The following is a 14,590-nucleotide window of genomic DNA, read 5'->3' as shown; positions in this document are numbered from 1 at the left end:
TCAACTAGTTGTCTAGGTTTTCCATAAAAATGGCTATTCAAGCCCTAGAGAGATAGAAATCTACCTTAATCCAAAGCCAAACAAGCCCCACACCAAGAACAAGAAAGAGAAACCACCAAGCTCCAAACCCTTCTTCTCCCTTTAGCTTTCTCTCACTACAAAATCCCAAAATCTTTCTCTCTCTAGCACAAATGAGGCTGCTAATGTTGTAAAAGAAGAAAAGGAAAAGGAGGGAACAAAATGGGTGTAGGGTTTTTATGATGTGGGGTATTAAAAGGTTGCTGCTATAGGTACCCCTTATATTAGTAGGGGCACTACACGTTGTAAGCGGTATCTCAAACATCATATGTTTAACGCTAGCTAACCAGGATCATATGCATGAACTAATAATGAACTAGAAACTAAAAGTAGAATACCTGAATTCGCTTTCCCTCGAACTAGATTCCAATAACTTTATCCCTAAGATGGAGCTCCAGCTGTCGCTTCTCTACTTGAGACACCCGAGTAAATAACTTGATCTCCCTTCTTGTTGTCTGCTAGAACTCCATTGGAGGTTGAGAAGAAGAACCATTCTTCTTTTAAATAATTAGATAGATTGAGAGCTTTTTCTCTATAACCCCCTCTCTCCACTTAGCTATATATTGTGAGAGAGAAGCTGTTTTCTCTTGAGAAAAATCCACACCTTTTCTGTTCTCTAATTACCTTTATATAGAGAAACCCTAATAGGAGTCTCACTCAAATTAGGTTTCAATAAGAGTCTCAGAAAAGATAACACCAGAGTCCCATCAGAATGGGGAACCCTGGGATTTCCATCAGGGTTTCCCCTAATGGTGTGGCCGACCACTTAAGCCCATTAATGGGCTTAGCCTGGCCGGTCCACTCCCCTTTTATGGCCAGTTCAGATCAATCCATTACTGGGCTTGATCTGGTCGGCCCAAAAGTAGGTTTTCTACTTTTTCGGGCTTCTCTTTCGAGCCCGATACTTTCTATCTTTTGGCACTATCAGTCTGGATCATATCCATCTATAAGCAAATGTCCCACTAGTCAACTCTCTCTGATCAAGCCACCACTCTTTGGTGTAAACCGTTGTAGGATCCGGTCTACGTTAGCTGCGGATTACCGAAGTAACCTGAAGATCGTAAGCGGCTTCTAGCTAAGCATTACGACCCATAATTAGACCGGACTAGATGATCTTCCAGATAATGTCATCGTTATCCTAACTGACAAATTGATCGCATTTCCATCTTGGTCGAAGGACACTCCTTCGGAAGGACATCTCCTTTAGACCGCAACGATATATCCTTCAGTCTCCCACTTGTACTTAGAACAAGTGTAATGCTCGATTCCCATGTCACTTCGTATCTCATCTCATACGTCATACCTTGCAGACTTTCTTGATCTGGAGAACAACTGTCAAACCAAATGATTAACTGTTAATCCATTTGAGTGCGGCCGCACATTTGCAGTTGCTTCTCCTTAAGTGGCCCGGAGATACTAATCCCAACCTAGTTAGAAGGACATAATACAGTCTTGTACTCCCACTTAACTTCATGTCTATCGTGTCATTCCCAGTAATCCGCTTTTATAACCTCTTTTTACGGCACAACGTTTGGCGGTATCAAAGTTTGACACTCCTTACATAAGATGAGTGGAGCACTCATGTTTAAGGAACCTCTCCAATCTTGTCTATGAGAGTTCATGACGTATTTCATTACTCACTGAAGAAATCTCATGTTGCGCTATCTAGTGTATGTTCCCAATCATACACCCATGTAATTGACTCAAATTCCCAATTCATATAAGCCCATGAAACTGCATTATCAGTCAATCTCCCATGTTAGTCTTCATAAGTCATTGTTGTCCATGCAATGACCTGGACTAGGGACTTTAATAATGAATCTATTCCAAGTTCACTTAGTAGGGGTTCCTTTAACAAATCACGTATCTGATAATCCTACTTGGAATGCTTCATTATTTTCGGACTGTCGGTTAAATACTAAACCACGATTTAACGACGAAATAATTAACTTATTTCTGATAATAAGAGTTTGTAAATTTGAGCCTTCCTGTGTAACTCCTTACACCCTCAAGTTTACCAGTCTAAGCTCTTCAGGAAAGCTTAATGCATGTGACCCTAGTATGGCTTTCATTCCAAACCCATACTCTTATGGTGTCTTTTCAGCTATCGACGGTATGTGGTTAGGTAGGAAGAACGACCATGTTGAGAATATATCCCATAAAGTGTTTGGAAGATTATCATTGATTGACTCATGTCTAACATGTTCGATCACTCCACTGAACTCATCACCCATATGATGTGTTTGTTGGAGAAAGGTGAGAAACTATTTCTCAACTTCTTTGATGGGCATCAAATTTCTGACTTAAATATTCACCATCTCGATCCAATCGAATGACTTATATTTTCGTCAAGTAGATTCTGGTTAACTCTAGTTAGTGTATTAATAGTTTTGTATATATCCGTATGTACGAAGACTATTAGTTCATCAGTCATATCTTCCTTTCGAAAAGGTGACTTTGTCAAATAGTCCTTTTGAACAAAATTCACATGTGTCGTATGATTCTAAATCATTGGACTTAGAATTCCATACCAATAGATCTTCTTCATGTGTCTTATGTCAATTTGACGCAATGACAAAACAGAGTTGATCAATTTAAATCCTTTGATTATAGCCTATAGTATCATTGTTAACGTTTCAGTTCTCCTAGAACTGACTTCGTTAATTTAGCACTGATTTAAAACATTAGACGCTTCTACAAGAACATAATAACACTTATTAAGTTCTAAGCTAGATCAATGTCTAAAAGAAGACTTTTGATCCCTTTCAGCATCCTTAACAAACATTTGCTTCTCCTCCCTCTTGGATTTTTTCTCCTTCTTAGTCAAATATGTAATTTCCTTGGGTTCCCACTGAGCCGCACATCCGGTCTTAAACACCTGATGAAGGAAGTCTACTAACTTGTTAGATTAACTTTGTTAATATAGATGCAAGAACCAGAATTCGCAATTGTGTTTCTTTTGTCTTCCAGGTACTTAGGATAGTTCCTTTAATGACCTAGACGTTGCTTTAAAAACTCTGACACTTTGTCCCTATGAATCATGAACTCTTCTTATATTCCTTTGGTTGCTGAATCTTAAGAACTTGCTTCTTAGATTCAACGTTCCTCAATGTTCTTTTCAGTTGTCTTCATAAACTGGGTAAACTGGGGTAGCATCGAACATTAGGAATGGATATTCTCAGACTTTTCTTTGTTTCGAATTCGAGAGCGTTTCTCGGATTCTAATCCAATCAAGGAAATAAGTTTCGTTTTACTCCTTCTCAAGGAATGAACGAAGGTTGGAAAACTATTTTCTAATAGTCACATATACTCTACATTAAAGAAAAAAAAATCCTAAAACTTATTATCATTGCAAAACACACAATTTTTGCCACATTATTCAATGAAAACCGCCTCCGGTTGAATAATGCGATTCGAAGACCCATTTCTTTAAGGTTAAGCGTACTAGGGGACTGCCCTTAACCCCATCGTCCTGAGTGAGTATCTTTATTAGTCATACTCTTATGACTCTTGGTTGATGAATAACACGTTTATGTGTTCAATTCATCCTTTGCCTCGAAATCCAAAACTCTTTTGCTGACTTGTTGAGAATAACCAATTAGACATGTAAACCTCTTCATAGATCTACCCGTACAGTGTCGAGGTAAAAGATGGCACCCTGTGGAGGCAGACCACTGATGGGCCTTATAGGTTGCCCTAAAAGGTCTCCACCCGCAAGTATACGGGCGTCACGTAATAGTTCCGGTAAGACCGGTTCGTTCCTCAAAGACTAAGTCGAACTAAATTCTAACCTTAAAACTATTGAGATTTACAAATGGTTTGATGGAGGTAAAACAAAAATAAAATATAAAATTCAAAAATAAATAAAGAAATAAGTCGGTATTCAGAAAAAGGGAACCTAGGGTTTTCGAATCCGTCTTCCTAACAATTCTAACGACAATTTAATTTTGATCTAATTAGAGAGTTCTTTATATAACTCAGGTTTTAGTCCATGAACGGTCTAAAAACCCGGAAGATTTTATCGTTAAAATAGTAAAAACTTTAATAAATTTATCAAAAAAATAATTATTATGACTTCATCTAAAACCCTATATAGAAAAGATTTAGCTACTCATGCTAGAAACGACAAATATTTGAATTAGTATAAGAAAAAGAAGAAAGAAACTTAACTTTTCTGCGATTTCCCACCAAACAGAGCCTAAGGAAGTGATTTCCTTCTGATTTTCAGAGAATTCTGCCAAACGCACCCCTAGGGAAAACGATTTCTCGTCTTCCCGGAAATATTTTCCTCTCTGAGAAAATTATTTTCTCACCATCCTTAACTCTTTCTCTCTCTAAACTTTCTGTTTCTTTCTCACTCTTTCTGTAATCTCTCTCTCTCTCTTTCTCTGTAATCTCCCTCTCTCTCACTAAGAAGTAGAAAATAACAAGAGAAATCAAAAATCAAGAAAAATCAAATTAATTTCTTAAAACCGAGTTTCTGTTTCTCTCTCTCTACAATAACTCACTTATTAATCTCTCTGTCTCTCTCTAATTCTCTCTCTTCCTCTGTAATCTCTCTTTCTCTCTCTCTCACTAAGAAGCAGAGGAAACAAAAGGAAAATCAAAAATCAAGAAAATCGAAAATGTAAGCTTCGGTTCTGTCTCTCTCTCTAAAATCCGTCCCAAAACCGTGATAATCCCTTTGTGCTCTGTTTCCTTTCTTTTATAATCACCAACCGAGTCTCTCTTTCTCTAACTTTCTCTCTCTTTGATTCGAATCAATCTCCCAAATCTCTCTCGGTCTTATCTCTTCCTCCATTCGGTTTTGATTTTTTTCTAAGATCTTCACATTATTCTCTCTCGGTTTCCTTCTCTAATTCGACTTTCTGTTTTAACCACGAGCTTTCTCTCTCTCTCTCTACAATCTTAACCAACCTTATTCTTCAATCCTTCTCTCTCGGGTCTTATCTCTTCTCAAGAGTATCTTTGATTTGGCAAGAAAGAACGGAGAAGATAATAGCAGCTTCAAATTTCACGTACTGAGGAGGAGGGATCAAAATTATCCAGTGGTTCGCGGGTTACCGAGAAGTCCATAGAGCACCAACCGATCTTCACGGAAACCGCAACCTTCGTCGGATATGCAAGGGACTACAGAAGCTTGGATGCGCCGAGTACCGTATCATGTTTCACAGAAAACCCCGAATGTCGTCCTTCCGTACCCGAATGTAGCCCGCATCTCTTCTGGTTCGTGCGATTGTTTCCTGGATGCATGCCATGTGTCCGTCTTGTCATTTAGTCCACCAAGTTTGACCCGAACTTTGACCTTCTCTATTTTATTGATCCGGACTCCGATTTGACTTCCGTTTTTGCCTACGGGCTCGTCTTGGACTCTACTTTCCATCTGAACACTAATCTTGACCAAGAAGTCAGAATCAACAAATGACCAAAATGCCCCTAGTCTGTATTCTTTCCGACTTTATCCGTTTTGCACGCGTAACTCTGTAAAAAGGTACCTGAACATAAAAGAGAGTAATTCGTGAGAGTAACTGCTCTAGAGAGACTAACTCGTCTAAATTAAGAGACTCAGATGGGACATTTCCATGTCTCATCAAACATCCCCAAACTTAGATTTTGCTAGTCCTCGAGCAAAACAGATAAATAAACTAATCCCATTTCACCACTTTCGTAGGGAAACACGATTGCACTTACCACGTGCAACAAGCCGTTAAACCTCTTGGTTACCCAAGAGGACGAGTTTTGTCTCGTGAGGGTTTTCAGTGAATATACCCACAAAATTCAAAAATCAAAAATGCAAAAGGGTCTAAATATGTTGTGGACTAAAAATATTTATCCGGTAGACTTTCGAAAGTTAATAGAAACGAAATCCAAATCAATCGAGCCATACAAACGCTAAAAATCATTTCACTAGTAATCAAGACTCGAAGTGCACGTGACCAGCCAATATGAGTATCATTTCGGTTCTGAAAAGACAAGACCTCGATTACTTTCTCAATACATTTCGCCTCGACTACTGCCTCACGGTCATACACTCAAAAATCAAAGTCACTCAAGAATGGTTCACTCTATGTGTTGGTATGAATATGAAGGAAAACTCAACACATGAAAAAGACGGACTAAAATTCTGTGGACGACTGATCTCAAAGAAGGAAACAACCACTAATATGGAATGGGGAAGCTAACCAACTCTTCTCACCTGATCTACTATCTAACAATGCTTCCTAAAGGTCGATAGACACTAATGATGATGTGACTAGAACACCTGAGAACTCAACGTCTTCAAAACTTCAAGAACTACTTCAAGGGATAAACACTCGAACAAAACTATACAAACACTTTTTTCTTTCATTTTTTTTCTTTCTTTCATTTTTTTTTTTTTTTTTTTTGCGACTGACTCTGGTAATAAAACTCAAAATACATAACATACTTTCTTCACATTATTCTTTCCTTGGGTAAAATTCTATTCACTTTGCTTCATGCCTTATTCCCATGATTCTAAATGATGAAGTTCCTATCTTCCTATAGTTGACACTGTTTTCAAGTTTCTCATACTACAAAAGAAGGTTTGCATTCCTGATGACATCCCTAGTGGTTGTAAAATTTGAACTCAAGAGATCAACTAAGTTCTAATGAATATTGCGAGGTTGAGTAGCTCTTCATTCTACTCAGAGTTAGCTCAGAAGAGATCACTCAAAACAAAAAAGAAAGGCTCAGAATCTCACATGGGTTAAGTCTCCACTAATGATCGATTAAGTTCTCTTAGAAAAGTCTACTCTTCACCTATCTAATACTCACATGGCTAGTGCACAGACAACTTCAAGACTCGAAATTCATGGAAAAACCTTTAGCAAAAGCATAGTACAACCAACTAGACTCTATAACTATTAACAAGCAAAAACAACTAGACTCACGTTTCCAATCCAAAAATTAAAAATTTTGAACCCTTTTGAATTTTTGAAATGAAATAAGGACTAAAAATTCAATCCCCATCCCCAAACTTAAACCGAACATTGTCCTCAATGTTCTGAAGACTATGCAAAATAACAGGATTAGGGAAAGATGTTACCAGATTCAGAAGTCCTATGCATGGGTTGCCTCCCAGAAAGCGCTAAGTTTAACGTCTTCAGCCAGACGAAACTGATCATAGCGGATCAGTTTTTATAGACAGGATCTTCGATAGGAACGTCCTCTGTATCAGTCAACATCTCTAAAAATGGTTTCAGCCGTTGTCCATTCACTTTGGACACACTACCATTTCTGTCTTCAATGTCAACCGCACCATAAGGATACACAAACTTGACCGTGAAAGGCCCTGACCATCTAGAACGGAGTTTACCAGGAAATAAATGCAAACGTGTGTTATATAATAAAACTTTCTGACCTGGTGAAAATGTTTTTCTAAAAATAATTTTATCATGCAACATTTTCATCTTATGTTTATATAACCTAGCACTCTCATATGCATCATTTCTCAACTCCTCCAACTCACTGAGTTGCAACTTTCTCTCTCTACCCGCCTTGTCAAGCGAAAAATTCAATTGCTTGATAGCCCAATATGTTCTATGCTCTAACTCAACGGGTAAGTGGCATGCTCTGCCATACACTAGTCTATATGGAGACATTCCAATAGGGGTCTTAAACGTTGTACGGTAGGCCCATAGTGCATCGGTTAGTCGTAAAGACCAGTCCTTCCTATTGGTGTTAACCGTTTTCTCCAGAATGCGTTTAATCTCCCTATTTGACACCTCGACTTGACCACTAGTCTGTGGATGATATGGGGTAGACACCTTATGGGTAATACCATATTTATTCATTAAAAGCTCAAACTGCCTATTTGATGCAGGGGCACCCGGCGTGGAGACTATTTCCATGACCGGACCCGGTCATGGACCAACCGGCCAGAGAGAGTAGATTTAGAAAGTCCTTATTTTAGTATGATTATTAATTAGTTTAGGTTTAGGAATTATGCTATTTTAATATTTCCAATAATTGGAAAGGTCCAGATTTGAGTCCAGTTATTTAGGCAGTTGTAGTATTTAATTATTTAGGAAGTCTAATTCAAGTCTATCTAGGAAAGTCCAGAATCCTATAAAAGGATATCTAGTTTGTCTATTATTCTCAGATTGAGAGAAAAACCCCATTGAAGTTTTAATAAAGTTGAGTATTTAGAGTTATTTGATCTTTATTTTCATTGTTCTTATTTAGTTATTCGTATCTTTTAATTCCGCTGCGTTTCTACATCACTATTACAAAAGTGTGTGCCCCCGTCACTAATAATTTCCCGCGGTGTACCAAAACGTGAAAGTATGTTTTCCTTCAAGAAAGTGATCACAACTTTGTGATCATTCGTTTTGCAAGCAACCGCCTCTATCTACTTAGACACATAGTCAACTGCCACTAGGATGTACAGATTTCCAAATGAATTTGGGAAGGGACCCATGAAATCGATGCCCCATACATCGAAGACCTCAACTACCAAAATAGGATTAAGGGGCATCATATTCCTACGTGAAATGCTTCCCAACTTTTGGCATCGTTCACATGCCAAAAAATATGCATGGGTATCCTTAAATATAGACGGCCAGTAAAAACCACATTGCAGAATTTTGGCAGCCGTCTTTTTACTACTAAAATGCCCTCCACATGCATGATCATGACAAAAGGAGATGATTTTCAATTGTTCCTCATCAGGAACACATCTCCTAATGATCTGATCGGGACAATACTTGAATAAGTATGGGTCGTCCCAGAAGAACCGTTTTACCTCGGATAAAAATTTATCACGATCTTGCTTGGTCCAGTGTTTGGGTATTTGACCAGTAGCAAGATAGTTCATTATATCAGCAAACCAAGGTAATCGGGAGACACTAAAGAGTTGCTCATCAAGAAAGCTCTCTCTCATGGGTAACTTGTCTTTGACAGACTCGACTACAAGTCTAGACAAGTGGTCTGCTACTAAATTTTCGGAACCCTTCGGAACCCTTTTTGTCCCGAATTTCTATGTCAAATTCTTGTAGCAGTAGTATCCATCTAATCAGCCTAGGTTTTGCATCCTTTTTAGAAAGGAGATATTTTAATGCAGCATGATAAGAGAATATAATGACCTTAGACCCAACGAGATATGATCTGAACTTCTCTAAGGCATACACTACAGCTAACAACTCTTTTTCAGTGGTAGAGTAGTTTAGCTGTGCATCATTCAACGTCTTACTGGCATAGTATATAACGTGAAGAAGTTTATTCTCACGTTGACCTAACACGACTCCAATGGCATAATCAGATGCATCACACATGATCTCAAATGGAGTACTCCAGTTGGGAGGTTGAACAATAGGGGCAGAAGTAAGCATAAGTTTAAGTTTTTCAAAGGCTTCTAAGCAGGGACCGTCAAAGACAAATTTGTTCACTTTTGCCAAAAGATTACAAAGAGGTCGAGATATCTTGCTGAAATCTTTGATAAACCGCCGATAAAATCCAGCATGTCCTAAGAACGATCGAATATCTTTGACCGTTTTAGGGACTGGGAGGCTTTTTATCAACTCAACTTTTGCTTTATCTACTTCAATGTCCTTTTCAGAAATGACATGCCCTAAGACTATTCCTGAGCGAACCATAAAGTGACATTTCTCCCAATTGAGAACTAAGTTCTTCTCTTTGCATCGAACCAACACGAGTGTGAGGTGATGCAGACATTGATCGAATGATGAGCCAAAGACTGAAAAATCATCCATAAAGACCTCGAGAAACCTCTCTACCATATCTGAAAATATGCTCATCATACATCTTTGAAAAGTGGCGGGTGCATTACACAACCCAAAAGGCATCCGACGATAAGCATAAGTTCCAAATGGACAGGTGAAAGTGGTTTTCTCTTGATCTTCTGGGGCTATAGGATTATAGCCAGAATAGCCATCTAAGAAACAGTAGTAGCTATGCCCAGCTAGTCTCTCTAGCATCTGATCAATGAAAGGAAGAGGAAAATGGTCTTTCCTCGTGACTGTGTTCAATTTCCTGTAGTCAACACAAACACGCCACCCAGTGGTCATCCTGGTGGGTATTAACTCATTTGCTTCGTTCTTGACTACAGTAAAGCCTGATTTCTTGGGTACAGTTTGAACAGGACTGACCCAAGTACTATCTGAAATAGGGTATATGATACCCGCACCTAATAATTTCAGGACTTCAGCTCTAACCACCTCCTTCATGTGAGGGTTAAGTCTACGTTGCATTTCCCTTAACGGTTTAGCATCTTCCTCTAGATAGATATGGTGCATGCAAACAGAAGGACTTATACCCTTTAAATCTGATATTGACCACCCTAAGGCCTCTTTGTGGTTTCTAAGGACATCTAACAGTCTACTCTTCTGTTCTGTTTCTAACTCAGAAGCAATGATGACAGGTAGAGTTTCAGATGGGCCTAGAAACGAATACTTTAAGTTGTCAGGCAAGGGTTTCAATTCTAAGGAAGGTGGTTTGTCTGTGGATGTAGACAACTCTGGGATAGAAGGACCACTGGACTCATTGGTAGATGATAGTTGATTTGTCTCTAAAGTTGGCGAGTCAATTGGCTTTGACAAAATGAGGGATTCAACTTTCGCTTTCCACTTATCAGTATCCAGTAATGGGGTAGAATCCAGCAAAGCATTTACCTCATTGATACTTCCCTCCTCATCAAATTCTAAGCCAAAATGAGCCAACAGTGTTTCTAAGGGATCCTCGGATAAAGTTTCAGGTAAAGAATCCTGAACGAACATATCTATCAGATTCAACTCGGTAAAATCCTCAACATCATCTGGAAAAAGTCCAGCTTTATAGATGTTCATCTCTACAGTCATGTTTCCAAAAGACAATTTTAAGAGTCCACTCCTACAATATATGACAACATCAGATGTAGCTAAGAATGGTCGTCCTAAAATGACGGGAATTTGACTATGGGTATCACGAACTGGGTCGGTATCCAAGATGATGAAATCTACAGGAAAGATGAATTCACCAACTTTTATCAAAACATCTTCCACTATTCCACGTGGTCGTCTAATAAACCGATCCGCCAACTGGAGAACTACAGGAGTGGGTTTTATTTCTCCTAAACCTAACTGTAAGTACACCGAGTAAGGAAGAAGGTTAACACTAGCACCTAGATCTAATAATGCTCGTTCGATCTCATGTTCTCCTATGGTGCATGGTAATGTAGGACTTCCTGGGTCTTTGTACTTAGATGAAAGGGTTTGTTGGATAATAGAACTCACTTGATTAGTCAAGAAGACTTTCTTATGCACGTTCATCTTACGCTTTCTAGTACATATGTCTTTAAGGAACTTAGCGTAAGATGGGATCTGTTTAATAGCATCTAATAATGGAATGTTAATACTAACCTGTTTGAATATTTCCATTATCTCCTCAAACTGAGACTTCTTCTTAGGTTCTATCAGACGCTGAGGATAAGGGGCTCTAGGAACATATGGCTCAGGCACAATGGGTAGGTTTTCAGACTCAGGAGCCTTCATAGGCTCTTTACTAGGGGTACTAGTTGGTAAGGTTGGTGGCTCAGAGTTTGGTTCACTATCTTCGGGAACTCCTACCTTATTGTCAATTGCCCTACCAATTCTAAGGGTGGTTACTGCATTGGCCTGGTCCATAGACATTTTACCCTTCGGATTTGGCTCTGGTTGACTAGGAAATATACCCTGTTCTCTCTGCCTAAGGGCTTCTGTAAGTTGACCTACCTCGGTTCTTAGACTAGATATAGTCTGGTTGGTCTGTTGTGCAAACTCCATTTGGGCCTTAGCTAGCTGCTTCATGGTTTCCTCTAAACCTTGTTCTGAGAAGGATATTGGGTACTAGATTGACCCTGGTTTTGAGCATAAGAATTCCTAGGAGCATTAAACCCAGGAGGGTTCATTGAACTACTAATCTGACCTTGACCCTGACCCTTTGACCAAGAAAGATTGGGGTGATTTCTCCAACCCGGATTATAAGTGTTCGAATAAGGATCATATTTCTAACGGTTATCTTGCCTAGAGTTTAGATAAAGAGCATTAGCATGCTCTTTTTCATCAGGAACAAAGAATAGGGTACACTTATTTCCAGTATGAGATGGGTCTCTACAGACCGAGCACGGATAAGAGATGGATTCATTTCCAACACTCATGGCTTGAGTGGGATCCTCCCTGAATGCTTTAGGCTGACCAAGTTCTAGGGCTTCTATCCTTCTCGTCATGGCGGCGAGTTTAAGATCTGACTCATCAACTCTATAGATGCCAGCTTTATTCGGAGTAGGATTAGCCCTAGTAGGAGGTCCTCTAGAAGTTTCCCATTGCTGGGATTTCTCAGCCAACTCTTCTAGAAATGCCATACACTCATCGGCGGTTTTACTGATGAACCCGCCACTACAGAATGATTCTACCATGGATGTAGTTGGGTAATCTAGTCCGTCATAGAGAATCTGGACTAATCTGATTTTTTCAAAACCATGGTGTGGACACTGTAGTAAGATTTCTTTAAATCTCTCAAGATATTTATAGAGAGATTATCCTTCTTGCTGCACAAAATTGTTAAGACTTTGCCTTAAAGAGGTAGTTTTGTGTTTCGGGAAGAATTTCAGAAGGAATGCACTGCTCAATTCTTCCCATGTAGTAATGGAATGAGGTTGTAAGGCATACGACCAAGATTTTGCTTTCTCCTTCAGTGAGAAAGGGAACAACCTAAGTCTCAATATTTCGTCAGGCATATTGGGGAAATTCATAGTCCCACAGATTTCTTCGAAATCCCTAACATGGTAGTAGGGATTCTCGTTCTCAACCCCACGAAAAACAGGGAGCATTTGAATAGTGCTCGGTTTCAACTCGAATTGAGTCGTGCATTGGGGTAACTGTATGCATGACGGTTGACACGTTCTAGTGGGATTCATGTAATCCCTGAGTGTCATAGGCTGATTTCCATCCCCTGGCTTGGTTTAGATTTTCACCCATAGTGTCACTCAAAGAGAGATTTGCTAAAAGATTACTTAAATGTGCTTCTCTACTGATGAAACGACCTCTCTTATCACGATATCTATTGGGCATAAACTAGAGCCCAACGACCAAGGATATTCGAACCAAAGAATCACTACGAGGAACCTATAAGAAAGCAAACACAATCAGTCTGACTCCACCAAGCAACCTAAACAAAATCTAGACAATAGACAGGTTTGTCAGATTCACCCTACAAATCTAGACAGCTCCTACTTCGTAACGAAGCTTGAACTATAATGTTTATGAGGGTTACTCCGTCCAAGTACTACGATCAAACAACTCCTGGAGACGACCAACGATAAACGTTTTGATAGCCGTCCAACCTGGTAACGTTTCCTCTTCTCGAGGCGACCTTATAAAGAGTTGAATGAACTTTCCCTTTAGGAATGCCCAAATAAATATTAAGTCCCTGAATCGTTTCAAAGATCCTATGAGCTCGAGATCTTAGGGGCTAATGTCTAAATTAGATTTTAGCTTTTTAGGTGAGGTTTAGGATCGTGAATGTTGTTACCTATGTGGGCAAGAGAACGGTGATGAAATCCGTCTCCTATCTTGTAACTGGGATTAGTGCCCTTACTAGAATGATTACACTAAACAGTTCGGTCACAGCAATTAAGCACACAAATTCACACCAATACCCACTGACAGGAGATTCGTGGGTGTTCAAGAAATTTACCTCCCGTTCAAGACGGGCGATGACCTTTGTAGATGACCCGCGAGTGTTCCAACCCGAGGCTTCGTTTTGGTTTTCGGTTAAAATTTAATTAAGCCCTCCAATTTAGGGTCAAAACTTTAAAACCAAAAATAAAAAGAAAGTCTCTCTCTCACCAAAAAAAAATAAAATAAAATAACAAAAAATGTAAATTCTTCTTCTTGAGCTCCTCTCCTTGTTGCGCCTTCTCCTTTGCTCCTTAGTGTTTTTTTTTTCTACACCAAAAACGGAAAAGCAAGTAAAAGTGTCCAAAAATATAAACTTACCAAAAATAGAAATAAAATTAGATTAAATTTAAACTAAGTCCCTGGCAGCGGCGCCAAAAACTTGATGGGCCTTATAGGTTGCCCTAAAAGGTCTCCACCCGTAAGTATACGGGCGTCAAGTAATAGTTCCGGTAAGACCGGTTCGTTCCTCAGAGACTAAGTCAAACTAAATTCTAACCTTAAAACTATTGAGATTTAAAAATGGTTTGATGGAGGTAAAATAAAAATAAAATATAAAACTCAAAAATAAATAAAGAAATAAGTCGGTATTCAGAAAAAGGGAACCTAGGGTTTTCGAATCCGTCTTCCTAACAATTCTAACGAGAATTTAATTTTGATCTAATAAGAGAGTTCTTTATATAACTCAGGTTTTAGTCTATGAACGGTCTAAAAACCCGGAAGATTTTATCGTAAAATAGTAAAAACTTTAATAAATTTATCGAGAAAATAATTATTATGACTTCATCTAAAACCCTAGATAGAAAAGATTTAGCTACTCATGCTAGAAACGATAAATATTT

At 38.8% G+C, this 14,590-nt stretch overlaps 1 protein-coding gene across 1 annotated transcript; it reads right to left on the bottom strand.

Moving 5' to 3' along the window:
• Positions 1–6,469: 6,469 nt before the first annotated feature.
• LOC147567827 (uncharacterized) lies at positions 6,470–14,381 on the bottom strand. The gene is made up of 2 exons (XM_086670075.1): positions 8,323–14,381; positions 6,470–7,908 (listed from the first exon to the last, which is right to left on the bottom strand). Exon 1 carries the CDS (start codon positions 11,877–11,879, stop codon positions 9,015–9,017), a length of 2,865 nt encoding a protein of 954 aa, XP_086526201.1. The 5' UTR covers positions 11,880–14,381; the 3' UTR covers positions 6,470–7,908; positions 8,323–9,014.
• Between the last annotated feature and the right edge of the window lie 209 nt (positions 14,382–14,590).

The sequence above is a fragment of the Eschscholzia californica genome, unplaced genomic scaffold (assembly GCF_041429995.1).
Source record: "Eschscholzia californica isolate CP2 unplaced genomic scaffold, dmEscCali1.0.p SCAF_1, whole genome shotgun sequence".
Taxonomy (NCBI): Eukaryota; Viridiplantae; Streptophyta; class Magnoliopsida; order Ranunculales; family Papaveraceae; genus Eschscholzia; species Eschscholzia californica.
The sequence above is the reverse complement of the archived record's forward strand: the minus strand, read 5'-3'. Positions and strand labels throughout refer to the sequence as shown.